The sequence below is a fragment of the Lepidochelys kempii genome, chromosome 5, assembly GCF_965140285.1.
Source record: "Lepidochelys kempii isolate rLepKem1 chromosome 5, rLepKem1.hap1, whole genome shotgun sequence".
NCBI lineage: Eukaryota > Metazoa > Chordata > Testudines > Cheloniidae > Lepidochelys > Lepidochelys kempii.
This window is the reverse complement of record NC_136384.1, coordinates 103,020,890-103,038,305: the sequence shown is the minus strand read 5'-3', so window position 1 is coordinate 103,038,305 and position 17,416 is coordinate 103,020,890. Positions and strand designations below refer to the sequence as shown.

The 17,416-nt window shown below is 39.7% G+C and overlaps 1 protein-coding gene across 1 annotated transcript in view; it reads left to right on the top strand.

Annotated features, from left to right (window-relative positions):
• Nucleotides 1-17,416, top strand: part of GLIS3 (GLIS family zinc finger 3) — a 267,685-nt gene that overhangs the window by 46,124 nt on the left and 204,145 nt on the right. Inside the window, exon 3 of the mRNA XM_073345244.1 lies at nt 11,393-11,600. Within this exon, the coding sequence (XP_073201345.1) occupies nt 11,393-11,600 (208 nt within the window). The remainder of the gene's footprint in view (nt 1-11,392; nt 11,601-17,416) is intronic.

Genomic DNA, 17,416 nt, shown 5'->3' with positions numbered 1-17,416 from the left:
CAAACCTGAAGAATTTCACGTGATATTGCAAAAATATATCCCTTATCTAAAGAAAAGCACAAAGGTACAGTGAGAGGTAAATGATATTGCAAGGGAGGTGTTGTGGGAGGTGAAGTGGTGTAGAAGTCTAAGACATTGTTTTTGTAAAGTTTTGGCTTGTTGTTGATGTCCATAGTCTGCTGTTCTTATGTACAAGATAACATAGCTTCACTTTGAAATTATTAAAGCTATTTTTTGCAAAAATAATTCTTTACAAAAATGAGGCTGCCCATGGTCATTGTCCAATGTCCTAGCATTGCTTTGCAGTGTCTTCCTGGTGATGTTGCATCAATACATTATGATGAATTCCACTGATGTGACATCTTCCAATACAACATCATGGCTACATCCAGCTTTATTTTGTGGCTATCTGCAACTTTCTTTAATTTCAAAGTGACTTTCTGGTACATGTTTCGCTGAGCTGTACTATTCAATATACAATATAGCCCAAAGTTTTCATGATATGTGTTGTATTTAACCGCTCAAGCAGTTTAAAGTAAAGGAGTACTTGTGGCACTTTAGAGACTGACAAATTTATTTGAGCATAAGCTTCATGCATCTGATGAAATGAGCTGTAGCTCACGAAAGCTTATGCTCAAATAAATTTGTTAGTTTCTAAGGTGCCACAAGTACTCCTGTTCTTTTTGCGGTTACAGACTAACATGGCTGCTACTCTGAAACCTGTCAAGCAGTTCAGTTTGCATGAAAAATGGTGCACATATAGGTGAGCCCTGATACTGTACACTTGTTTTGCCCAACTTCAAACATTAAATCAGTAGCAGAGTCAGGAATGAGAACCATTGTCCTGACTTCCATTACGCTTCCTTGTTCTTTCATGTGTGTTTGTTTTCATTTTGATGCTATTCAAAGTTTTCCTGGTGTTGATATTGTAACAACTAAACTTTAAAGTTCAGACTAGTAATAAGAGATGAAGATTTGTAATTGTCCTACTTTTACTCTATCTAGAGATGGAGGGCCTGATTCTGTTCTTACACTGCTTTAATACCTGTATAACTCCCTTTACTTCAGTGGAATTATTCTGATTTATACTGGTGTATGTGAGAAGAAAATCAGGCCTGGACAGAGTATGTCATTAACAGGTGGGAGAAAGTAGTTTATTCACCTTTCAAGAAAAAAATTCTTTATACGTGAAAATGTCTTGGTTAGTTGTGAGTGCATATAAAGTCACTGACTACTGTCTATAAAGCTCAGAGGGTACATATACAGTGGTGAAATAGGTGATGGCCTGGAACTGAGATGGAGGGCAAGAGATCTGCCGTAACAGAGGAATACAGATATTCCGTTCACTATGTCATGTCAAGCAGAAAAACAGGAACAGCTGGCAAATCTGTTTAGAAAATAAACTGATATTGCATAGAGCACATTTTATCCAATATTGCTGATAATTAATTAAGAGCTACTCATTGCAGCTTTACTGATAGTGAAAAATAAGAGCATTAAAAGATTACCACTCCTTCAGTTAAACGTTGACTGGTACGTGTAGTTAACCGATAACTTATTCGTCCTTATGCAAAATGAGAAAAAAATCCAAAACAAAACAACACTTCCAAAATAATTTTTTATCAATGTGGGTCTTGCTAATGTAAATACCAATACGTAATTAATATGAAATGTTATAAATATATATATGCGGACTCCAGAGCTAAGTGAAAAAAGTTTCATACAAATTGTCTTTGTGCTAAAGCATTTTCTCCTGGAAGCCTCACAAAGTTCACATTTTATAATACATTCTTAGTTTAGCCATTAGAAAACCCAGTGTTTTCATTTGTCTAAACGCAGCCACTAAAAATTGTTTCCAAGTAGGTGATCTCATTGCTGTCTGCTTTGAACCAGCCAAGTTAATTACCTGCATGGTATTGTTTGCACCGGTCAGTGCTGGATAATTTTTTACCCCAGTTCCACTTGAAGGGAGACATTGTTCTTCATGATGCTTTGTCAGTCTCTTTCGTCTCAGATTTGCACTGCTGAAAGTACATGCCTGATTGCCTCATGGAACTGAACTGCAAATCACTTTGGAAATTAATGCAAGCTAATTTACAAAATGTGATCTTGTAGCAGAGGAAGTTTCTTACTGACACAGTGTTGCCAATCCTAAGTGTGCAAAATTCAGGAGTAAGGCCTCAAAAAACCCATCAGATTAAGAATCATGAGATTTTTTAAAAATTCAGTTATTTTTATTTGTTTTCTGGTTTCTGAGTCTGTCGGATGCAGTTGGGTTAAATGTCAAGCTTTTCTCTGTAACTGTGAGGGCTAGAAAGTGAATGGGAGAAGAAAATAGAAAAGCAGAGACTCTGACATAGTCACATAACTCCAGGAGCTGGATTCTTTAGGAGAACCTCCACCATGGTTCACGTGACATGTAGTAAAATTGTTTCTTGGCAAAGCAGTTAGTGGCCAACTTGTACTCTGAAGTATTTGAGTATAAGTATCTCAGAAATGTTTATCAGATCAAATGAAATTTTGGCTAAATGTAGAGTAGTTCAGCTACAACCCCGAGCCCTCCTGAAGTCAGGTTCGGTTCTGGGCACTAGCCCTATCTGTGAACCAGTCTCAAGTTCTCAAAGATTCGCAGACCTGGATTGATGCAGTAGGCACAGTCCTCGGGTTCCTCCTCCTCTCCTGCTTCTTCCCAAAAGGCTCAGGGAGACCACCACTCCAGTCTTAACATGGCTGTCTTCTGAGGGGCAGGGAGGGGAGGTGGGCTGAGTCTTTCCTCCTCCTCTGCTTTATGAGGAAGGTACAAGCTGCTTTCTGTCCCCTGAAGAGCCTGATGGGTGAGGAGGGCAGGCTGGTGGCTCCTGCAGCTAGAAAATGTCAGGGAGGGGGACACTGTGCTCAAGGAGGAAGCATGGGGATAGTCACCAACTCCCCAGAAGTCAGCAATGGTGGGGTTGTAGGATCTAGGGGAAGGACCTGATTGGAGTTGGTAGGGAGCTTTGAGGCACGGGAGTGGTCTTTTCCCCTTCTAAGTGACCCATCAGGGTTTTTTCCAGCCGCAACCATTGTAAGGGTCCAGGGCCTTTCTGAGTGATCCCTATGAACAGAACCTTGCAGGCAGTGTTTAGCTGTAGCAAAGGTGTATGCGTTAGAGAAGATATACAACCCATGAAGAACTATGCTGTGGTGTGGGAGTGATGGAAGGTAGTTCAGAGGGGCACTGTTAACTTAGAATCATAGAATCATAGAATATCAGGGTTGGAAGGGACCCCAGGAGGTCATCTAGTCCAACCCCCTGCTCAAAGCAGGACCAATTCCCAGTTAAATCATCCCAGCCAGGGCTTTGTCAAGCCTGACCTTAAAAACCTCTAAGGAAGGAGATTCTACCACCTCCCTAGGTAACGCATTCCAGTGTTTCACCACCCTCCTAGTGAAAAAGTTTTTCCTAATATCCAACCTAAACCTCCCCCACTGCAACTTGAGACCATTACTCCTTGTCCTGTCCTCTTCTACCACTGAGAATAGTCTAGAACCATCCTCTCTGAAACTACCTCTCAGGTAGTTGAAAGCAGCTATCAAATCCCCCCTCATTCTTCTCTTCCGCAGACTAAACAATCCCAGTTCCCTCAGCCTCTCCTCATAAGTCAGGCTACTTGAAATGTAGCCGATTAAAAAAATGTGTTCAAATAATTTCAGGTACTACACTGGGTCCTGAGTCATTCCGCCAATTTTTATGGTTTTACAATCTCATTCTGGAAAATGTTTTCCCCTCCTTTATTGATGAAGGAAAGACCCACACAAACAACATGCAAAACTGACTGACTATACAGGGGGAAATTGTGAACATGAGTATTCACAAAGTGTTATCAAGTGCACAAAGTAAAGAGACTGAAGAAATAGAGAAAAAAAGATTTTTTGTCTGTTGCAGTCATCTTAGGAGTCACTTCTACCAATATTAGGTAAAAGTATTTGACTGAAGTGTTTTTGTTTTTGTTTTTAAGATGATGCTATCCTTTCAATATATACATTTTCATACTGACCAATTAAATTAACATGAACATCTTACTTAATATTGCATAACTCAGAAGTGCATCACTATAAGAATTGTTTGGGTTTTCTGTGATCATAGAATCATAGAATATCAGGGTTGGAAGGGACCCCAGAAGGTCATCTAGTCCAACCCCCTGCTCAAAGCAGGACCAATTCCCAGTTAAATCATCCCAGCCAGGGCTTTGTTAAGCCTGACCTTAAAAACCTCTAAGGAAGGAGATTCTACCACCTCCCTAGGTAACGCATTCCAGTGTTTCACCACCCTCTTAGTGAAAAAGTTTTTCCTAATATCCAATCTAAACCTCCCCCACTGCAACTTGAGACCATTACTCCTCGTTCTGTCATCTGCTACCATTGAGAACAGTCTAGAGCCATCCTCTTTGGAACCCCCTTTCAGGTAGTTGAAAGCAGCTATCAAATCCCCCCTCATTCTTCTCTTCTGCAGGCTAAACAATCCCAGCTCCCTTAGCCTCTCCTCATAACTCATGTGTTCCAGTCCCCTAATCATTTTTGTTGCCCTTCGCTGGACTCTCTCCAATTTATCCACATCCTTCTTGAAGTGTGGGGCCCAAAACTGGACACAGTACTCCAGATGAGGCCTCACCAATGTCGAATAGAGGGGAACGATCACGTCCCTCGATCTGCTCGCTATGCCCCTACTTATACATCCCAAAATGCCATTGGCCTTCTTGGCAACAAGGGCACACTGCTGACTCATATCCAGCTTCTCGTCCACTGTCACCCCTAGGTCCTTTTCCGCAGAACTGCTGCCTAGCCATTCGGTCCCTAGTCTGTAGCTGTGCATTGGGTTCTTCCGTCCTAAGTGCAGGACCCTGCACTTATCCTTATTGAACCTCATCAGATTTCTTTTGGCCCAATCCTCCAATTTGTCTAGGTCCTTCTGTATCCTATCCCTCCCCTCCAGCATATCTACCACTGATGAATGGACAATGCAAGAATAATTAATTTAGAAAAAGATTTTGAAGATAATACACCTTTTATTTAATTGGAAGACTGATTTGGATTTTTGGTGTGGTGTCTAATTCAGAATATTGAACATTAAAACAGTTTTGGCCTAGTTGGACATTTTTGCTGTACTATCATTTGTCAATTTTTAAAAATAGTTTCCAGTTACAAAAACAAGATAAAATAGTTGCATTGTTGGAGGATATGATATGGGTTACATTACACAACTAGCAGATACCAAGACTTTTGGACAAAAAATTAACTGGCTTTTACATCAACATCTCCTGCTAGAAGAAAATATGTTTAAACAAAAGGTCTTCCTCTTGCTTCTCAAAATGGTATGAGAATGATATAAACAAGAGGATCTATTTATTTGAAGTTCAGTTTGTCAAAGTACAGCAGTTAGATTTTCTTGTATTCTGTGCATATTGGCCACATTCTTGGGAAGATTGCAGTGGTGTATTATTGCATGTCAGAGATGAGGGAGGCTTAGCTATTAACCAAATACAAAGGGTACAGAAGGAAATAGTCAGGCTGAGGAATGAGGAAATGGATGGATTAAAATATTTCCATAAAATATTTTTACTGTTTACACTCGTTAATTATTAATGTTAATTATTGATGGGGAAACTGTTTTGATTTACTTGTAGTATGTTGATTTGGAATAAATTATTCACTATTTATCTGCAATTATTCCTTTCAGCCAATTCTGGAACAATTCTGCCCTTTCCCAAGTTTTATACGAGTATGATTCCATTGACTTCACTGGAGTATCTCCTGATTTTACACCAGTATGAGTGAGAGGAGAAATAGGATCCTCTTATCATTTCAAATAATGAATATTATTCACTATTTTATAAATGGTAGTTTTCCTTAGAATTTGAGGCCTAATCCAAAACCCACTGAAGTCAGTGGAAAGGCTCCCATTGATTTCAGTTGGAGTAAAGAGGACAGGGCTGAACCTCCACTGAACCTGTGTCATCATTTACATCTGTGTAAAGGAAGTGTAAAATGCTACCTTTCTGCTTCGGTAGTATTTTATATCCACCGGTACACTCACTGTGCATTAACAAAGGAACGTAAATAGTGAGAGCTGATGATAGCAGATTCCTAGTTGATAACTAATGTTTCTTTGATGGTAGAGATTGTGACCCCACCCCTTCTTCATAAAAACAAAAGCATAATGAAAAAATTACCACAGACAATATTCACTCCCTTCCAGTTCTGAGTTAGAGGAATTGAAAGGCAAAAGTTTCCCATTAACAGTGAGGTATATTTATGGTGTAGTCTCACCACTAAAATTTACCTAAACACTTCTCTCTGAAATGTAGGTTTTCTCTTTTTTCCCTTTCAGAGACCAACTGAATATTTTGAACCTTATCTTGCAGTTATTACATGCTCTTAATTCCCATCAACTTCAAGGGAGTTACATGCATATAGGGACTGCAAGACCAGACCCTTTACTCACAAGTGAAAAATGTAATGTATTGTGGGGCTTGTGTCTCTTTGTTTAACAGTTCCTTTTTGCACCAATCACCTTTCTGACTTTTTTGGCAGGTAAATTCCAATGAGCTCATGGTTAATCATGTATAAACAACAGTCTAATTGTATGGTTTCAAATTTTCATTTGACCAGCTAAACAAAAATATGGCCTGTCCCCCAAAAGAAACCTGATAATCTCATAGTCTTTGGTTTCCTGCTTCTCTCTCCTTGAATTTAAGAAAGTGGATGTTGTTATTGTTTCTTAACATTTCTAGAGAGTGGCATAGGGCGTGTAGCACTGAGGAAAATATCAGATCACATTTGCCAGATTTCTGAGGCAGGGCTCTTCTTTTCAAAGCTAAAAAACAAGTTCACCGAGCTAAACTATGCATTTTCTTTACAAATCACTTTGTCTATTTTTCTTTCTCCTATATACAGAGTCTAGTCAAGCATTCACAGTTGTGATATACTAGCAAAAATTGGTTTCTTCTGTTACTATAGCATGCTTTTCCAGGGTGTTGGTTTTTTGTTTTTTGTTTTTTTGGAAACCCATTTGTCTCTTACGGTACAGAAAACTCGTTGGGCTTCCCCAGGATGGACAGACCTTATAAAATGACAGCAGCTGATGAATTATTTTCGGTGTGGAGCGAAAAGGTGCATATTATTAACAAGAGGACAGGGGGCAACCTATGTTATTTTCCTGACTTGTTTCCAGTAAGAACTTAGCCAAAACATAGGAACATCTATTAAATAGTAAGTTCTTTACTCTTTGTTTAGGACTAAGTGCAAATGATTAGCCAAGAAAGAAAAAAAATCCCTCTCTGTTTTCTTTGGATTTGGTTGAGCCTCCCTGGGAAGAATTCATAGTAACCCCCAGAGGCAGGTGTACATAAGAACATAAGAATGGACATACTGGGTCAGACCAATGATCCATCTAGCCCAGTATCCTGTGTTTTGGCATTGGCCAATGCTCGGTACTTCAAAGGGAATGAACAGAAAAGGGAAACCATCATGCGATCCATCCCTGTCTTCCACTCGCTGCTTCTGTCAGTCAGAGGATAGGGACACCTAGAATTGCATCCCTGGCCATCTTGGTTAATAGCCATTGATGGGCATATCCTCCATGAACGTATCTAATTCTTTTTTAACTCAGTTATAGTTTTGGCCTTCACAGCATCCCCTGGCAAGGGGTTCTACAGGTTGACTGTGCATTGCATGAAGAAGTACTTCCTGTTGTTTGTTTTAAACCTGTTGCCGATTAATTTCATTGGGTGGGCCCTGATTCTTGTGTTATGTGATTGAGGAAATAACACTTCCTTATTCACTTTCTCCACACCTTTCATGATTTTATAGACCTCTATAATAGCCCCCCTTAGTTGTTTCTTTTCCAACCTGACCAGTCCCAGTATTTTGAATCTCTTTTTACATGGAAGCTGTTCCATACCATTAATCACATTTGTTGCTCTTCTCTGTACCTTTTCCAATTCTAATATATCTTTTTTGAGAAAGGGTGACCAGAAATGCACGCAGTACTCAAGATATGGGCATTCCATGAATTTACATAGTGGCATTATGATATTTACTGTCTTATTATCCATCCCTTTCCTAATGGTTCCTAACATTCTGTTAGCTTTTTTGGCTGTCGCGCACATTGAGTTTCCGGAGCACTATCCACAATGACTCCAAGATCTCTTTCTTGAGTGGTAACAGCCAACATAGATCTCATTATTTCGTATGTATAGTTGGGATTATGTTTTCCAATGTGCATCACTTTGCATTTCATTAACACTGAATTTCATTGGCCATTTTGTTGCCCACACACCCAGTTTTGTGAGATCCCATTGTAACTCTGCTTTGGACTTAACTATTTTGATTAATTTTGTATCATCTGCCAATGTTACCATCTCACTATTTACCCCTTTCTTCAGATCATGTATGAATATGCTGAACAGCACTGGTCCCAGTACGGGACCCTGGGGGACACCACTATTTACCTCTCTCCACTCTGAAAACTGGTCATATATTCCTATATGACTTCCTGTCTTTTAATCAGTTGCTGCTTCATGAGAGGACCTTCTTTCTTATCCCATGACTGCTTACTTTGCTTAAGAGCCTTTGGAGAGGGACCTTGTCAAAGGTTTTCTGAAAGTTCATGTACAGTGTATGCACTGGATTACCCTTACTACATGTTTGTTGACCCCCCTCAAAGAATTCTAATGGATTGGTAAGGAATGATTTTCCTTTACAGCCAGAGAGCTGCTGTTTTGATACATGGAAGCTCCCTCACTGGAGGTTTTCAAAGGTTTTCACCTGTCTTGGATAGTTTAGATCCAACAAATCCTGCATCTTCACAGGGAGTTAGACTAGATGACCCTTGCTGTCCCTTCTAACCCTATGGTTCTATGATTCTATAGGTAGCGCTAAGATGTGCTATGTGGAATTATCTTTAGATACTCACTTTCAGGGATTCCAACCTCCTTTCCATGAATGTGATCCCCACCCATAAAGAACTGTATAACAGCTTCCTGTGCTTCAGTGTTAATTTTAACATTTTTACTTGGAGCATTTCAGGGCCTGTTCAATGCTCTTTGACTATTAAGGTGGTTTTTAATGCATTTTCCTTGATCTGTAGAGAACAGCTTGGCAGAGTATTAAACTATTGCCAGTCAGATCATTAGGAAATTACTGCCATTCTGCTGTTAGATTAGGGATGGAAAGGGAGTGTGAAAGCTGCCAGTGCTTGTAATTGATATGTAGCCTTGCTGCCTTGTGGATTGACCCTTTCAGGTTGCACAAGCAACACAGTCAGGTCAGCAGTTGGTGAAATACACAGAGCACACACAGGTGCTGCTGGAAATGGTGATTCAGTCGATGGTATCATGGAGTGGGAGATAAGATCCAGGAGCTTCCCGATGTAAGGGGACCAAGTAGTAATGTTGATCACTGTAGTAGTTTTGTTACTTCTAAAAATAGGTAATGTTGGCAAGGAGCACTGAACCAATGCTCTAGCTCTGTGGCAGGGGTGCTGTGCTGATGGATATGGTCAATGGGATGAAAAAACTTGTAGTTGTTAAAGATTTCATGTTATTTCTTGTAAGAAGAGTATTACTAATCCTTATATCCCCGTCAAATTTCAGGTTGGGTTATTAAGGGCTGCCTGATTTCTTTCCCCTTGTAGTTCCAATGGGACACAATATTCTTCACTTCCCTTTCTAAATAGTATAGTATTGATACAGTGTGTCTGCTTAAATGGCTGTCACATTTCTCTCTCACTCACTCTGCATTTTGGTGGAAGGTGATGTGCTTACTATGTAAGATTTGTGCATTAGTTTAGGTTTATACAGCACATTAGGATCCTTAAGGATAAAAGACCCTGTGTAAATGTAAGCTATTTCCATCATTATTACTCAGATAAAGAGAAAGGCAACAGTTTAAAAAGAAGTGTAGAACTGTGAAACTGACATAAATAAACCTTACTCACTCTTTTTTGAAATGTTTGCCACATCATGTGGAGTTTCTTGAATGAGTTTGCTTTGATTATTTCCTCCCAGTTTTAAAGGGAATCTAGTTTGATCAGGAGGAGATTGAAGGGTATGGATTTTTTTCCTAAGCCTGCCTTTGCTATGAATGCCTTAACATGCCTTTTTGTGAAGTTCAAAACCCCCTGAGCACTCTTAATAAGAAATATACATCATAGTTATAGCTAGAACTCATAGACAGAAGGTAGAGAATAATTTAAATCAGTAGTAAGGGACTTCTCATCGTGTTCACCCTGTGTTCTCCTTTCTGGCTTGGGGAGGATTTGGAACAAAGAACAAATAGAGATATAAATAATTTTAGTACTTATACCTAACCATAATGTCAGTGGAATCATTTACTTTATATCATCTGCCTTTCATGTACTTGACATATTTAAACTCATTCATCTTCTCTTCTATGAACAAAAGTGAGCTGTTAAACTTCCCTTCGGTAGTCTTAAATCATTATCTTTAGGACACAAAATATTCTGAATGTTTTGTGGTTATGTCCCACTTGCCTACACTCTTGATAGTTTCCCATACTGCTGTATAATAGTCCATCAATTTGAATCATGGCAATATAGATGAAAGGCTTTTAAAGAACTAGCTATGTCTGTGTGGTAAGAGGGAGCTCTGGGAAGTTCTGCTCTACAGTGGGAGCCCTAAGAGAAACTCTGACTCTCATAGAATTTCTCTCAGGGCTCCAAACTTCCATTGGACTGCAGGCTGCAGCCGCAGGTCTGTCCCACTTTGCAGCGAATACAACATGCACTCTCCTCTACACCTCTGCTGTCTGTGTGGGCTAAGGAGTTATGGGTCTGCCTTTATGCCCAGTCCTTTCATATAGCTAATGATACTAGCGGTGCAGTGGGTCTCCAGATCTGGGAGCAGTGCCTCTCCCAGCAGGATTATGGATGCAGGGTATGCATGTGAGCAGACCCCCAGAGCTCTGCGGGGATGGACTCAAACCGTTCCCTAATTATGGCTCAGCTATTCCTGGGAGTCTTATCTCACTTTGAATAACACTGTGAAAGTGATTGTGTAACCTTCTTCAGAAGCTTGCTCTTTACCCAGATTGTTCTTAAAGTGGTTTCCCCAATATTGAACCTAGGTGGTCCCTCTTGCTATTCAAGCCTGTTCGTTCTCATTCTGTCCTTGTTTGATTAGCATGCATAATTGATTCCATTTTAGAACATCGCTTTATATATTTGCAGAAAATTATAGGGCCCTCAGTCATCTTACTTCCCTATTAAGGATGCTCAGTTCCAATAATTTCTCCTCACTGGTACCATAGAAATGGGTGCAACATAATTGTGAATTCTCTGTTCTTGTCATGTGTAAAAGGGACATGAAAACTAATCTGTTTGATTTATTTTTAGGAGGTCTTGGCTGTGGGCCTCGGGGCAAGTCCATTGGAAAAGGCAGCTGCAACAATCTAGTTGTCACCAGCAGTCCCATGATGGTTCAGCGACTGGGTCCTATATCACCTCCTGCAAACCAGGTCTCAACAGCATGCAACCAGATCAGTCCTAGCTTACAGAGGGCTATGAATGCTTCAAACCTGAATATACCTCCATCAGATACAAGGTCCTGAGTTACATTTCTTCTCTTCAGTATTACAAAAGAGCATATTAATTTTTCTGTCATTTAAGTACTTACACTCATCAGAACAGGTTGTGTTTAAATGGAGTTACTCTGATCCATTATATCAGTGATGCTAGTCTGGATTTACACCACTGTAACTAAGGCTACGTCTACACTACAGAGTCTATGGTGGCATAGCTTTGCCAGTATAGTCCCCTGGTGTAGCTGCAGCCTACAGTGACAGAAGGAATTTTTCTGTTGGGGTGGGATCCCTGCCTCCCTGAGTGACATTAACTATGTCGACAGAAGCACTCCTCCATCAACATATCTGCATCTGTACTGGGGGTTTTGTTGGCATATCTTTGTTGGTCAGGGGTGTGGGTTTTGTTTCACACTCCAGACCAACATAGCTATGCCCATATAGCTTCTAGGTATAGACCAAACTTAACAGCAGAACTTGGTCCAAAGCTTCCATGCTTTGTCGTTCTTTTACTGGATGAAGACTTTCATAACTGCAAAAAAATTACTTTTTTTACAATGAAAAAATTATGGCTCAGTAGGTGAGTTGTGGGATGAAAACAGCAAAACTCCTAACAATAAATCCTATTGGTGCAGGGTTTCACTGTATTTTATGTCTGGTACAGAGCTTTGTATGTTGTGCCAGTGCTTACCAAATTATACTAATGTCAAACTCATGGTGCAGTGTCTCCATGAATTTGTAAACTAAAATATGGCTATTGACATTGCGAATGAAAATATTATAGAATCATAGACATTAAGGAAAGAAAAGAACTGTTGTATAGACCACCTTATTACTAATATAGCATGTCCCTGACAGACTAGTTGTATAAACACTTGGTAGAATTTTCAAAAGTGCCTAAGTGACAGAGGAAGTTGTCCCATTTTCAATAACACCCAAGTCATTTAGGAACTTTTGAAAATTAGACTTAAGCTCCTAAGTGACTTAGGTGCTTTTAAGAATTTTTGTCAGTGTGTCTAACCATTGTGTTCAGTGCTGAAATGTATTTTTTTTTATTTACAAAATGCAACTGTTACTGTTTTTTAAAATATCTTGTACTGTATCTCATTACTTCACTGCAAGTTCAGGAGTTATCTTGAAATGGTTAAAAACAATACTAGTATTTGGCTAGGCTGAAACCTTGTTTTAGTCTATTTGTAAGCTATATTGTGAAGAGGGGATTTCCATCATTTTACCACTGAAGATTGTGCCTGTAGGGCCTCCATATGTTTGCTGACTTGCAAATTAACTGCTCATCCAGTGTGTGTCACTGTGAGCCATTCATATCCAAGGCCATGCCTCTGAGCCAAAAGCCATCATGATTAGTGTGACAGCAGTCATAATGTAGTTACAGTTAAAGCCACATATATGTGTGTTGTATATGTATATTCTCAGATATTTAAATGTGTCACTTTTATTGAGTTTAAGCTGTGCCTTCCACGTATCCATTTTTAGGCTCTTCTTTTGCCGAATTGTAATTCACTTGGGTGATTTCATTTTAAGGAGACATTTGCTAAAGATTAACTGAAATCATCAGCCTGTCAGAATTCAAGGTCCTGTATTTCTCCTTTTAATAACATGGCAGTAACTAACACCAATGGATCCCACAGGAAATTCCAATATTTTAACATTTGTTTTTGTCCTGCATTGGAGTGAAAAGTCAAAATATTGAAACTTGTTCCAAAAAGTTTCAATTCAGAGAAGTTGAAACGTTTCATTTTGGGTTGGTTCAACACTAAACCGCATCTGCCTGAGCTGCGGCAGTGTCGTATGTGTGTGTTGTAATTGGGGGCCTCGTGACCCCATTCTTCTGTATGAGTTGGGCTGGCCTATATCCCTTGTGATGCCCCACAATGCCATAGTACACTCTGGCAGCTCTGCCTGGTGCAAATTGATGTTGAAAGGGTCCAAAACTAAATGTTTCATTTTGATTTTCCCAATGGGAGCAGGACTGGGACCTAGGAAGTGCAGGGAATTCTTTCAGGGGAAACAAAGAATGCTGAACTTAGGTGATCATACATGAGTAAAGGAAAACAAGATTTTCACACTTGTTTCATGTTTACTTCTAAGGTTCAAATCAGCAGTTCATATTGCAGCACTGTTGCATTTCAAATTATAGAGAGAATGAGTAATTATATTCATAAATAGAAATGCCTTGTCGGTAAACTTAAAAGATTCTGATCCAAATCCTCAATTGGTCTAAACTGAAGTAAATGAAGCTGTGCCAATTTACACCAGCTGAGGATCTGGCTCTCTGTGTTACATAACTATGTCAGAACCTCCGTCTTTACACTAGTACATATAGTGTCCCCTGTAAGTATTTACTCATCAGCGTGGGACAGATTTTCAAATGAGTTCAGCATTTTGGTTGCTGACAATCTGCTTCTAATTGTGAACACTGAACACTTGACAGTCTGGCCACAACTAGTTTAATTTTATAAAGTGCAACTTAAAAAAAAAAATTAGCAGGAGCATCCACTTGCATTTAAACCAGTTCAATATCTTTCTGAATGAGCCTGAGCCGGACGCACATGTTTCGGTTTGTTCGTAAAGGAGCAATAGCCATGCCAAATGAATTAAACTAAAAAATCCCCAATTTTATTTTCTAGAGAAATACTCAACCTACCATGTAAAAATCAAATGTTATTACACTTTACTTGCAGCGGTAAGTACATCTCTGTTTAGGGCCAGAGCATAGTAGTATTCAGGGCCACACTGCAGCCTAGAACTTTTGCCCTTCCAGGTGCCTAAACAAAAGCAAGAGTTCTCCCCTTACATGAGTGTGCTGACTACTGGACCTTGGGACCAGGCATGCAGAAGCAACTTCGGGATGCTGCACAGCCATTTACTCCCCACTCTGGAACCGCTGGCTGAGGAGTGGCTGTGAATAGGTAGCTCCACCTCCTACTCGAACAAAGCACATCAGCTAGCAGAGCTAAGATAGTCCCTGGGAGCGGCAATTTACTATCTCCTTGGAGCAGGGAGGCAATTATGACTCCCTGAAGTGAGCTGTAGCTCACGAAAGCTTATGCTCAAATAAATTGGTTAGACTCTAAGGTGCCACAAATACTCCTTTTCTTTTTGCTTCTTTCCTGAGAGGCTCCTGGAGTGGTTTGTCCTTGTGATATAGTATAGCCCTCAATGAGCCCAAATTACTGTTAGCTGATGCTTTTGATCAATTGACTCCTGACCACTGTAAAATGCTTGTTATGTTAAGCAACAGGAGAACTCACATAGGCCCTGCCTCCTGGGTTAAGGAGAGTGTTTCAGTAGAAACAAACACAGTGAGGATTTTTCAGCTGTAAACCACATAACTGTGTAGAATTGAGTGTCAAAAGCCATCTATGTTTCTCTTGCCTAGTGTTTCATACACTCTTCAAACTTTACTAATCTGATCAAAAGTTATACCAATCTCAGAGGTGAAAAGTTGTAGTATCAAAGAGAATCATGTCAAGGACAGCCAGCATACAATTGCATCATTTGTGTAATCTTTGGTAAACATTACCTCGTTCACTGGAAATATCACACCAGCCATTGTTTAGAGTCTGCTCTTGCTCACGCTGAATCCAGTGATAAGAATCTTATTGATTTAAATGGGATTAGGATTTGGCCTTAATCAAAACTGATAGCAAAACTGTGAACTATATATCTGTATCTATATCTTTTTCACATACATTCAGTACCGGTACAACTAAAGCTGGAATTTTGGCTTTGTATTGAGTGTTGCCCCTACTGCTGACACCATTGTCCCATTATGACATTAGTGTTATACCTCTACCAAATAATAGCAGAATTCTGGGGCCTTGTAAATTGATTTCCCAGAGGAGGAAAGATCAGAGATGCGGAGTCTGGGTATACTCTAACTGTAATTTTCTTTAATTACACACATACCTCAGTTCTGAGATGAGATGGTCAAAAAGCATGCAGGGCAATCTCAGCCCAACACCAATGCCTGGTTCCTAGGGCTGAACTCTTCCTCAAGAATTGACTCTAATCAGATACCAAGGCAGAGAACAATCTCTCCTGCTGCTTGCACTGCTCCCTCTCTCTTGAAACTGTATCTACATAAAGACTGTGCATAACCCAAACTGAACGGCAACGCAGCATGTCTTCCCAAGAGTCAAAACTTGCTTGTACTCTGAGAACAAGAACTTGGAAGACTATGTGTAATAGCTCCACCTGGTACTGCCTGCCATAGCAATATCTGGAATATATGCAAATATAAGATGAGGTTTATTTCTCTTTTTGTTTTTGTTTTCTTACTGTAATTTTTGAACAATAAAAGTACATAGTAAAATAATATTAACCAATTGTTTATGGCAGTATATGTGCATAACATCCAGGTAGGCATAGTTCTTTAGATTAAAATACAGAAAGAAATGCTTATCCCAGGGGCTAAGTGCTCTGACAATTTTTTAAATTATTTAGTAGTTTTATTATGGTGTTCATCACAGCCTGTAAACGCCCCCCCTCTCCCCTTGCAAGTTTTAATTAATTTAGCCTCTGCCTTGTGCAGTAGATAAGCTATTATTCTAATTTTCCAGAGGGGGAACTGAGACTCAGAGAGACTAAGTAACTTGCACACAGTCACACAAGAAGTGAGTGGCAGAACTGGGAGTAGAAGCCAGATCTCCTGAGTACTGGTCCAGTGCCTTAATCAAAACTCTGTGCTTCTTAAAAACACAAAATGTGCAATGAAAGCAACAAATCCAGCAATTTAACTTGAACCCACATGCTATAACTATCTTAACCAATGATATCTGCCTGTATGTCTAGGTACTTATAAGGCCCCCATCACCTCATCTCTCTTTGAGTACTTCACAAATATTAATGAATTTATCCTCCTAACATCCTCAAAGTGAGAAGTTCTATTGTCCCCATGGTACAGATGGGGAACCGAAGCCCAGAGAGATTAAGTGACTTGCCTAAAGTCACCCAGGAAGTCTGTGCTGGAGCTGGGAATTGTAGCCCCATCCTGCCTCTCCTCTTCCTGCCTCTTTGAGGAAACCAGCGCCATTATTGGCTTAAGATGTTAGGGTTACACTTAAGAAATCCCAGGTATAAGCAAATTTCCTGATATTTCTGGGAAGAATTTACTTGACAAGATTGGGAAGGTGAGAATTTCTGAAACACTTTTTCTGACTTAGCTGTGGAAACATCATAAAAACAAAACTAAAACTCCTCAAATTGTTGCTCTTCTTTATTTTAATTCACTTACTGTGATTTTGTACAGTTAGATATTATCTGCATTTTAACTTTGAGCTATATCTTTAAAGAAGAATGATATTTACCAGCTTGCCTCCATTACAGTCTATAATTTCCTTTGAGTTTAATACCTATTTCTCTGCTTATTCATCGGCTTCCAACTTTTCCCACCAATACCTGCCACCAAAATGGATGGATAGGCAGGTCAACTCAACAGAAGTTAATATCTGTTTAATAAGAAGTGGAAGCATAATGTTTTGCACTCAGGGCCTGCTTGTGCTTCCATTGAAGTCAATGACAAAGTTCCTTTGACTTCAGTGGTGCAGGATCCAGGGGCGTATAGAGTAACTTTCACCCAAGACTCTTAAAGTGCTTTACAGATTTTCAGTTGGCTTCTCAACTGCCCAGTGTATGCATGCAGTGACTGTGTGTGCCTGCAGGTGTAGTAACTGAGCAGGCAAACCTTTGAAAACATAAAATTAGAGAGCACTTTTTAAAATATTGGCCCTGCTATGACACTTTGTGAGACTATGCCTACAGAGAGAAGATAGAAGAACCAGTACATTAGTAATATATAAATTTATGAACCGAACTT